The sequence below is a fragment of the Helianthus annuus genome, chromosome 12, assembly GCF_002127325.2.
Source record: "Helianthus annuus cultivar XRQ/B chromosome 12, HanXRQr2.0-SUNRISE, whole genome shotgun sequence".
NCBI lineage: Eukaryota > Viridiplantae > Streptophyta > Magnoliopsida > Asterales > Asteraceae > Helianthus > Helianthus annuus.
The window spans coordinates 103,425,077-103,436,614 of NC_035444.2; the positions used below are offsets into that span (position 1 = coordinate 103,425,077).

General features: G+C 33.3%; 1 protein-coding gene across 1 annotated transcript; it reads right to left on the reverse strand.

Annotated features, from left to right (window-relative positions):
• Window positions 1–594: 594 nt before the first annotated feature.
• Window positions 595–6,998, reverse strand: LOC110895782 (probable LRR receptor-like serine/threonine-protein kinase At5g63710). The gene is made up of 11 exons (XM_022143135.2): window positions 6,771–6,998; window positions 5,186–5,287; window positions 4,922–5,060; window positions 4,756–4,827; window positions 4,149–4,289; window positions 3,955–4,020; window positions 3,804–3,874; window positions 3,560–3,703; window positions 2,213–2,554; window positions 1,739–2,133; window positions 595–1,033 (listed from the first exon to the last, which is right to left on the reverse strand). Exons 1-11 carry the CDS (start codon window positions 6,934–6,936, stop codon window positions 722–724), a joined length of 1,950 nt encoding a protein of 649 aa, XP_021998827.1. The 5' UTR covers window positions 6,937–6,998; the 3' UTR covers window positions 595–721.
• Between the last annotated feature and the right edge of the window lie 4,540 nt (window positions 6,999–11,538).

The following is an 11,538-nucleotide window of genomic DNA, read 5'->3' on the forward strand; positions in this document are numbered from 1 at the left end:
GGACTGAAATAGTGATTTTTAACAAACCACGGGGATGAAAAACGTAACTAACTCATCCAACATTTACTTGCAAAAGTTATGAATCCTAAGAAAATGATAATTCTACCGAAATTTACCCAAAATAGAAAGGTCGATGAATTTATTGACCAAAATGAACAATTGAACATGGTTTGAACTTTGAAATGATCAAATATACTTTCATAATAAGTATTTTTAAACTAAAAAATTGCGACAGAAAATGCAAGTTGTTTGTTGCAAATAAAATATTATAGGCCATTTAACTATAAGATATACGAAATTGTTTAAAAAGCATGTTAAACATGTCAAAACACACAATACATCCATTAAACTTGTTAGATTTCGGATCGTGTGAGGAATTTATATTCGTAATTTCAGATGTAGAATGTCCAAAACAGATATAAAAAGGCTGTTCAGAAAAGAAAATCACATATAGTACGTTTTATATGATGAAATTTCCCCTCATTAAAATGGAACGTTAATTTTACCAAACCCGCTTCAGTTACTTATCATACTGAAATTACAATATATTGTGATGTTACAAATATATATTTTTATAAACAAAAACTAGGTAAATGTTAGCAAACAACGTATATATATATCTAAGTATTTAAATTCTCAATTTAGGCATATAAATGTTACAAAACACCCAAAACCTTATTGCAAGTGTAGTAGTTTTTCAAGTATGTCGATCCAGATTTAATCATCGGGCTTGTGACAATTGTATGGCTTCTTGATCCTGAGTGGAGTCTTCTCCCCAAGCAAATTGATGCGACATACGAGACGATTCTCGACTTTTAACTTGTTCAACTTGCTCCCATTCCGCCCATCGCTCCGCCAAACCTTGTCCTCGCAGCATACGGATCACATCTCCCATTTTCGGACGCTCTTCCGGTGAACCTTGGGCGCATAATAGCGCCACTTGAATCATTGTTTCCACTTCTTTAGCATCGTAAACCGTCAGGTTCGGGTCCACGATGTCGCTAATCCTCATCCCCTTAAGCAGTTTCTTGATCTGAAGCAATTAACAACTAAATCTTATGATGCATTATCATTTGTGTATATACAGATTGGCTCAAATACAAAATTCGAAAAATGTGCGAAATACCATTTTTAGCCGCTGTCCTTTATGTTTAAAATTGACAAGTTTTGTCCTTTATGTTTTCATATCATACACGTTTTGTCCTTTAGGCCTAACCCAGTTAATTTTTTCAGTTAAATTTGGTCATGTGCTTTGCACATGAGGGCATTTTTGTCAATTCAAAGTTGCAGAAGCTTTGAGCTGTAAATCCGCCGTTGAACTTACCTTTGAATTGACAAAAATACCCTCATGTGCAAAGCACATGACCAAATTTAACTGAAAAAACTAACTGGGTTAGGCCTAAATGACAAAACGTGTATGATATGAAAACATAAAGGACAAAACTCGTCAATTTTGAACATAAAGGACAACGCCTGAAAATGGGTATAAAGATAAAGGACAATCCTTGAAATTCACTCTAATTTTTTTTTTAATTTAGTTTCTATCATTTTTTGAGCACATATAACTATAGTATTGCTATAGTTAAAAAAAATATATGCATTTCATTCTCTCTCTTTAATTTGAATATTGCTATACTAAAAACCACATACATTATTATGTATGTATGTTTCATGTGTATGTGCATAACTTTAAGTGATGATATAACATGTTTGGTAAAAGCCTATATATAATGCTTACATGATCAAGAAGGAGAACATCTTCCTCATCTTCGAGCCGGGATAGATCTATTGCGCGTTGTCCAGTTACGAGCTCTAACAATGTAATACCATATCCAAAAACGTCTGTCTTCTCCGAGGATTTACCGGTAGACAAATACTCAGGAGCAATGTGTCCCATGGTTCCTCGTACTTGTGTTGTAATATGAGTGAGGTTGGTGTCCACAAGTTTTGCTAGCCCAAAATCCCCAAGAACCGGTTCAAAATCATCGTCTAACAAGATATTTGCGGCTTTAAGATCACGATGAATGATCTTAGGCGTGCAATGCTCGTGCAAGTATTCTAGGCCACGAGCTGCACCAAAAGCTATTCGCTTTCGTGTCGCCCAATCCAAACCTTTCTCTCCCGGTTTTAGATCTATCAACAATACAAGAGATTTTAGAATTTTAGCTCTAAAGTCGTTAGTTAAAACCAAAAGGCAATGTATGTAACATACCGCGTAAGTGGTATGCAACACTAAGGTTTTGCATGAACGGGTATACGAGTACTCGTTCATATGATGTGGTTGAAAAGCCAATCAACCTAAGGAGGTTACGATGAACTGCAACACTTATCAACTGAACTTCCCTTAAGAATGCAGCCTCTCCACCAGGACTTTGATAATCCGCGAGTCTCTTAATCGCGACTTTTGTGTTGTCAGCAAGAACACCTTTATAAACTTTACCAAACCCTCCCCGTCCTATAATGTTGCTCTCATTAAAGTTGTCGGTTGCCAACTGTACTTCACGCCATGAAAATCGTCTAAGTTGCCCAAAGGAAACTTTACTGTCGTCTTCGCCTAAAATAAATAACATGTGAAAAGGGTTAGTAGTAAGTACTAAAACCGTCCGTAATGGACGTTTTGTTTTCAAAAAAAGTCCCCAAAACACACCGGAAAACGCCGATCCCCCACCCCCCATGGCGTGGTTTGGCTTTTTTTTTTTTCAAAAAAACCCCCACAGCGTGTTTTGAATCAGGCCAAAATGGAAAATTGTTGGTCAATCACATGCATCCCTCTTTTTCTTGTCCAATCCCCTTTTTTTGGTTAGTTTTTTTTATTTAATTCTTTACACCCCTTTTTAACATAATACCCACATCCCCCTACACCCATTTTAGAAAAACGCCCAATAATGCCCCTTGCTGACTGGACTGCCACATGGCGGAAAACGCCCAAGAGTGGGGGCATCATTATTCACCCTTACTATGGTCTAACGGGTTGGCTAATGAGTCGAAACGAGTTGAGGACAAAACGTTTTTTAGTATGAGCCCACTTCTATGTCTTATATCTTAGACCCCCCGTAACGGGGCGTTTTTTTTAAAAAAAATTGCATAAAAACGCCGGATAATGCCCCTCCCTCCATTACATCAAGCGTTTTTGGGCATTATAATTTGGAATCTTGCATGCAGGCGTGTTTAATAAAACGCCAAGGGAATGAAATTGAACATGCAGGTGGCCAATGAGATTGGTCCAAGTAAGGGGCCTTTTCTTTCTTTTTTTTTTTTTTTAATCTTCAACCCTTTGACCAGCCAATCACCTTTGTTTCCTTTTTTTTTTTTTTTTAATGATTGAATGGGGTTATTGGCATAATGCCCCACTACGCCACTTTTGCTATAATGCCCCAACGCTGACTAGGATGACACGTGTCGCATAATGCCCCATGGTGGGGGCATTATAAGTTGTTACCATTACACATGGTCTTAGGAGGTTAATTGTTATGCAACTAAAAGTAATAAGTTTGACTATCAAAATCAAATAACTAGTGAAAATGCAAACAACAGTTAGAAAGAACATGTACAAACTAACCTTCAACATCAACAAACAAATCATGGTTAAGTTTACGCTTAAGGTTGAATCGGTATAAAAAAATCGCCGCAAACAATAAAAGCAATAGAGCACCACAGCTTGCGCCAACCGTAAGGAACTTTAGTTTTGACTTTCTAGCAGAACCTATGAAATAAAAAAAAAAAAAAAAAAAAAAAGTCAAAGACCAATTTTTTATTTTTGAAAATCACAAACTGATGATTTTTTAACAAAAAAAAAAAAGAACCTGTAACAGAAGAAGTCGAAATGCAAGGTTGGTGCAGTGTTGTGCCACAATCAAGAGATGTTCCTGTAAAACTGATCAATAACACATTGATATAAAATGGTTAGCTTGAACGATATTAATGATATGCGAATGTATAAACAAGATTTCATACTTGAATACACTCGTTGAGAATAATTGTTCAGGGATTTTTCCACTTAGATTGTTGGAAGAAACATCCCTGCAAAATGCAAATATAAATTCAAATTTTAGAAATAAATTGTTAGACCTTCAAAAGTCAAACTAGGATTATTGACCAGAAAACAAAGTGATTCATTCAGTGTATAGGAAACCAGCAGAAAATCTTACAAATATTTTAAATTGGAGAGTTGACCCCAAGAGGTTGGTATAGATCCACTAAACTTATTCCTTGCTAAATTTAGAGTTTGCAAGTTCACCAAGCTACTAAGATCGGGCAACTCGCCTGATAAGTTATTATCTTGTAAGTCCCTGCATAAAATTGAAGACTCAAGTTACTTCCTCATACCAAGTCATTTAATATCCTTGATCTATAAAAAAAAAAAGAAAAAAAAAAACGCTATAAGGTCGTTGTGTTAACATTGCACTCGTATAAAGAAAAATCATTTGCTCTCTAAATAAACCACCTTAAGTTGTACAAATTAATTGCTTGGATATGTAAATAAATCACCTTAAGTTGTACTTAACCTTAGAAAAAAAAAGGCTCACTTTTGACTTTAGAGAGTCAAACATAGTTTTTTAAACTATCTTGTGGACTTATGATTTAGAATTTAATTTTCAACATGTTCAAATATATATTTTATTTCCAATTTGTATTCGGATTGTGACGAAGTGATACCTTAAAAGTTAAATGTGGACTAGAGTTTATGTGTTGTCGTCAACTGTGTAAACATGTTACGCATCGTAAAAATATAAATTAATCGAGTATCAAACTTACAAGTTCGTCAAAAACTTCAGTTTGGTTATCGAACTTGATAGTTTCCCCGAAAAACCAATGGAACCAAGACTCCTGCAAATTAGTACATAAAGGTTGAGGTTAGTTTTACATGTTTAACATTAATCATTTCTTGTAAGTTTATTGTTTAAGAAAATAATAAACTTACAAGGATATGACATTTCCTTGTTCATGATCACAAATGACATGCGACCAGCTATAGCAAGGGCTAACTAGAAAGACATTCCAATCCTTAAGTCTTCCATTGGTGTCGTTTAGATCCCTCAAAAGCTTCATCAAAATATGAACTGAAAAAAACATCATTATGTCTAAATAACATGATTGATTATAAGCTTTTTTACATTTTGGGATGTCCAAACCTCGGATTTAACAACGAAAGCGTATAAGGACATTAGCAAAGCTAATAACGTACCTTGATCGTCATGTTTGTCTTCAGAACAACAAGGGGTCAACAACAAAACTAGCATAATGCCACAATAGTAACATGATTTAAATTCCATATCTTTGCCTCTTTCTGTAAATGAAATGAAACAAGTCAACTTACTATTAATGCAACCAAAAGTCAAACACAATAAGACCCATTTCAAAATACATAAGCAAGCTTTGAAGAGGCTCAAATAATAATAATACATAAAAGATCATCAAATTGACCTTTTGGTCCTAAATAAATAGCCCAATCTTGACATATAAGTATCAACTGAGTTTAATTCTGGATTTCAAAGCTGACCAAAAGGATTTTCTTACAGCGGGTATGTTTGGCAAAAGTAGCTGGTGGCTGAAAGCTGGTAGCTGTAGCTTTTTAGATATATTTGGTGTTTGGCAGAGTAACTGAAGCTTTTAATAAGACGTATAAAATGACCAAAATGGACATAACTAAAAATTTAAAAAGTTTATGCATTAAAAAGTTTATTATCTTTAGAGGTTAAAATAGTTATTTTTTCCCTAAAAGCGTGTAGTTCCTTCTAAACGCTACTAGTAGGAGCGTTCAACCAAAAGCTTCAAGCTTATTCAACCAAACAAGACTTTTTATTGAGTAGGAGGTTTTTCTTAAAAGCGTAAAGTTAGAAGCTCCTAAAAGCTCCATGCCAAACATACCCAACATTTAATGGAGAATGTTCATTTGAGAAGAAATTTAATGTGAGAAGAAAAAGAAGAAAGGGCATAATGGTAAAACATTAAATAGTTTATAACTCCTCCCATTAATTATGTTATCTCTCATTAATAAACCAAAAAATATTTTATCCTACACATTTTCAAAATTTATCCTACATATATCTTACACTTACCGAAATTTACCCTACGCATATCTAAATTTATCATACACATTTAAGAATTTATCCTACACATGCTAAAATTTATCCTACACATGTCGAAAATTGTCCTTCACCCTAAATTACTTTATCTTGAAAGACTATATTTAAAAGTGAGTTACAAATTTAATTAGTTAGCTAATTAATTACAATTAGAAATTTACCTATATGCCCTTATTAATAACATTAAATACACATATTAAATGAAGTAAATGGAGCATTTCTATTGGTTTAAAACTTATTCTTTTTATTCTTACAAAATTTTTCTTCTCATTTGAACCATCCACCATTTATTAACATAAAAAACATCGAAAGATAAAAAGATTAACTTGATATGTCAAATGATGCATATGAGTGATCAATCAAATATTTTTTATTCAAGAAAAGTTTATAGTAACTTTGGTAGATAATTTGCTTGGCTACTAGCTCCTGCATGCCTTCCTCTATAACTAACCCTGATTATTTATTATTAAATAGAAGCCAAGAAACATAACAACTCCAAAAACATGTATATAGGAACTTATCTCTAGCTGCCACCATAAAACCAGACATGAAAACCCCACTAAATAATAATAATAATGATAATAGGACACATATTCAACAGCTTTATCTCTAAGAATATAAAAACATACAGAAAGGGTAAGGGTGGTGTTGGTGAAATGATTTAAAGAAAGAAAAAAAGCTTACTTGGAGTGGCCATGGATGTTGGAGAAGAGGGTGAATTAAGAAACTGAGGAAACCAATAATGATAATAATAATAGTAGTAAGAAGAAGAAGAAGAATCATGATTGATGGATGGATGGCTTATTATGTGATTGATGATGTTTCTAAGTGTTGAGGACCCACAGACCATTAGCCAAAGAATTGGAATGGTATAGGAACTTAAAATTATGGAAGAAGTTCTAATTCCAAATGTGCATGATATGATTTGATTTGATTGGTGCACTCAAGTTGAATGTTAAGAATCCCACTCAGCAATAAAACAAAACCCATCTTTATTTTTTTTGATATGGATGGATGGATGGATGCTTTAGTTTTATTTACTCTTAAAATGGAATTACTTTTTTTTATTGGTTAATTACACAAATGGTCCCCGTGTTATCTTTACCTTAGTGATTCTTTTTTTCTTCAAAAATCACATGCTATTTACCAGCCTAATTTGTTTTTAACAAAAGGTCACACTACGTGAGGGCATTTTTTGTCTTTTCTTCCTGTAATACCCTTTGTCATTTCTCTCTTTCCTTATTCAACTGTTTTCCTTCATCACTGGAGTTAAAAAGATGACATACTGATGTGGAAGACAAGTTGTGATTCGAAGATCATGGATTGGTCTAAACCTGGATTCTCGCTTCTACTCTTGCCATCATTTGGAAAGCTAGTAAATATTCCAAATTTACTTTTGATATGAGATCATTTTACGGAGCTTCAATTGTCCATTTTTTGGTTGGTTGGACCGACCAATATATGTTCGTGATGTTGAGATTATTCATATGCTACTTGAAGCTTAAGTTCGAAGAAAGAATAGTTTGAGAAAGAATCTCTATTCATATGCTACTTGTATTCGTGATGTTGAGATTATTCATAACTTCGTGTATTCATATCTAAGAAAGAAATCAACAAAGTTCACTTTCCCATACGAGTACATTCTTCCTATGAGTTTAAGCGAGGAGAAGTTTTGATAACCATTTGGGAATATAAAACTACGTTAGACTTTATAAATAAAGCATTACCTTTCACGTTTTAAAGATCACCAATGACAATTGAGAAGTACAAATTATAGAGTAAATAAGATTGGTTGTAATTGAAAAGGGACATGAAAAGATGAAAATACACTATGCCAAAAAGAAACTCTCATCCACTCTAAAAACCAAAAGTATTACCAACCAGTAAAAACTAAGCACCATATATACTTTTTGTAATAAGAGGATAACTTCTTCACTCATATAATTAACTCTATTTTCTTTTTCATTTAAACAAGGATTTAACTTGAGTTTTTATTTTTATAAATATTATATTAAAATCTTAGTTATTTACTGTTAAAAGACAATGAGATGGATGCTTTAACTAATATGATAATGGTAGTAGAACAATATTAGCTACTTCTCTACGATTGACTTTAGAAATTAGATGCCTTAAATAATATCGAACTTACATGTGGAAAATTTTGTTTGCATATTCAATTAAATATATAAATTATGATATATTGGAATCTTGATTAAAAATTAAACACATTTACATATCTAGTTTTTTAAATTAACAAACACAAGTTATTATAGGAAAATAAAATCAATTGATAAATGAAATATTATTAAAAAATACAAGGGTTAAAGGTGTATATTCTTATAGCATGAGGGTGAAATTGAAACTTACAAATTTATGCTTTAAGAACTCATACTTTGATGAATTGTAAATTATTATTCATCAAGTTTGTAAATGATTATGTAATAAAAAATAAGTATATCGCAATTACATGTTAAGAATGTTATAAAAATCATATTTTAGTAATTTTTAAGTCAAAACAAATAATAATTATAAAAAAATGGAACCTCGAAGCAACTCTGACGACTTATACGTTTGTGCTTCAATTAATTGTACATTATTACGTACAACTCGTCTTTGATTAAGATTTGTATCGAAAAGTAGATAAAAATAAAAACATCGCAACCACTTTAACAAACAATGAGTGAGATAGTCAATAAGTTTAATTAAAGTTGAGTGGCTTATAGTAATTTTTCAAAAATTAAAGTTGATGGAGCTATATGATAATTATTCAAAAACTAAAAAAAAAAAACTTTGTCATCAAACTTTAAAGCATAAAAATTTTGTTGTCTGATTATATGAAATGAAAACTATACTATCCACAATGCCCAATTAAAAAAACAACCAACTTTGTAGCTTACTCCTTACTAGGGGTGGTTCCAGCCCACATTTGTGGGTTCCTAAGAACCCAGTTTGTTTTGGGAAAAAATAGCGAAAACTTATAGAATTTAGAAAAAAAATAGTGAGAATTAAAGAAAATTTACCAAAAAGAACCCATTAGAATAAAATCCTGGATCCGCCACTGCTCCTTACAGGTTTACTAGCTTAGATCACTAGTGGCAATTAAGAAGTGTTACACCATTATGATTTCTGGCTAAAAATAAACAAGCTAATTTAATTTTTTAGTATAAATAATATATTTCAAAGAATAGACATGTGACTCTTGCTCCATTAATTAAACCAAGAGGTCTTTTGTTCTTCATCAAACTTCTACACTTTCTCTTCTTTTCTATAAACGAACAAACACATACCGGGTGTTACTTCGGGCTAGCTTGTGAGTTTCTTTGCGACGGTACAACTATTGTTCCAATAGTACATAGGCAGTGAGATAGACATTTCGTCCGAGTAAGCATGTGGCCTCAACCAAATTTGTGTTAGAAGGTTAATATGTATATATTACACCTTTGTTACAAGTTAATGCCTGAGTAAATTGTTTGAATTTTATGTATTAATTTTGTCTAATGTTGTTTTTATTGTGTGTGAATATTATGGAGTGGGCTTGTGAGATAGCTGGATTGGGCCTATGTTAATGCTGGTAGATAAAGACAAAGGAGTAATGGGCTTACTTGGAGTTGGGTCATGCATTTAATTAAATGGATCGGTTCCAGGTTCTCAGGAGATGTGGAGCTTATAAAAGACTACATTGGAATCATATGTGAAGAATTGAAGTCTCATAGAGTTTTTCACCGTTACTCTCACACACATACGTTTAAGGGTTTGTTCATTGATCAGATTATTGTTGAATCTGATCATAGTCAGTGGTCATTCTTGTCCGTATAAGAGATTATCACATTGATAATCTCTTAGTGTTGTTTAGAGTGTTAAGATCTTTGTTTTTGTATCAAATTTGAAGTGATTCAGGAGAATACAAAATTTGGTTTGGGTACTTGATCTTTTGGTGTGATTCTGAGATTGATATCATGTTTGTGACATGGTATCAGAGCTGAGTTAGCTCTTGGGGTTAGATCTTGTGAATCAAGGGTATAATCGGTTTTCTGTTGCGGTAGTCGTTCAGATATGGTATTCTTGGTGGTTTCTCTTCTTTGTTGTTTCAGATCTGGAGATTATAATATTCTTGGGAATCGTGTTGCGATGAACAAATTGGGAATCTGAAACCCTAATTTGAGAAAGTTACTGATTTGGAAAGAAGAACCCCTATCTTAGGGTTTGGAGATAGATCAAGAAAGCTTGGAGTTAAACGCTCCTGGTGAGATCTTTCCTTGTTATTGCTTTCTTTACTTTCTGTTTTAGGCGTATTGTCCGAGTTAGGGGGACCGGAGTTGTTGCAGAACTTGTTTATGTTGTTTGATATTTTTGTGCTACTTGTGCATTACATATTGCATCTGTGCGTTTAGGTGTAGAAGGCTCCTACACTAAGACTTGCAGAGGCACCTTGAGTGACGAACCTCTGATCTGGACACTGGTGTGGTTTCGCCTTGTGTGAGTTGTTTCTTGTTAATTGGTTGTTATTTTGTTTAGTTTCTTGTAATATCATGGGTGATGGTCCTAGAGAGACACTAGTTAATAAGTTAGATGCCTGTGACCCATTTGTAACGCCATGCTTTTTGTAACTTTCTTTACTTAGCAAGTTTATTGTACTTTCCATTTATGGAAACTTGTATTACTTTGTATTCGTACTTCATTCTAAACATTGTAATCTGAGACTTGAATCATAAGGAAAATTACATCTTTTATATACTTGTGATATTCATTATTCATAAATACTTGTCAATTATTCGTGTTACATACATACTTGATACCATTTACATACAAATTCATGTGTATTCATACTTATTATACATGCAAAATACATTTATACATTTCTTTATTTATACACAATACTTATACATTGCACTTATATGCTTAAAACGCTTAAAATCGTCAAAATCTAGCAAAATTGGACATTGGGCTTTTGGGCCTGGCACACTCGTGCGAATGGGCCTGGCCCAGTTCGTCCGAGGCGCATCCGTCCCAAAGTGCCCACTTCGCCTATAAATACAAGTCCATCTCCTTCATTTCAAACCTTCAACTTCTAAATTCTCTCTCAAACCAACTTCAGGCATTTCACTTAGAACTCATCTCAGTCACTTCTAAGAGGGTAATTAGCTCATAAACAACTGATTTCATCTTTATTCTTCTACTTTTCTTCTATTTTTCATCAAACTTATACAAAGATTCTTCACAAATCCCGTCTGGTTTATCAGATCTGCCATGACAGCTGATGTAAACACTCAACTCAGTTGAGGACCAAGATGGAAGTGAAGATAATCTTTCAAAAACCCTTTCACAAACTTTCTGACTTCAAACTCAGCTGGATCGGAGGTTCCACGAGCTCACAAGCTACGTCAATAGCTGTGGATTCAAGTGTGAGCCATTTCCAGTTGAGTAGGTAATAAGTTCAAACAAAACCAAACTG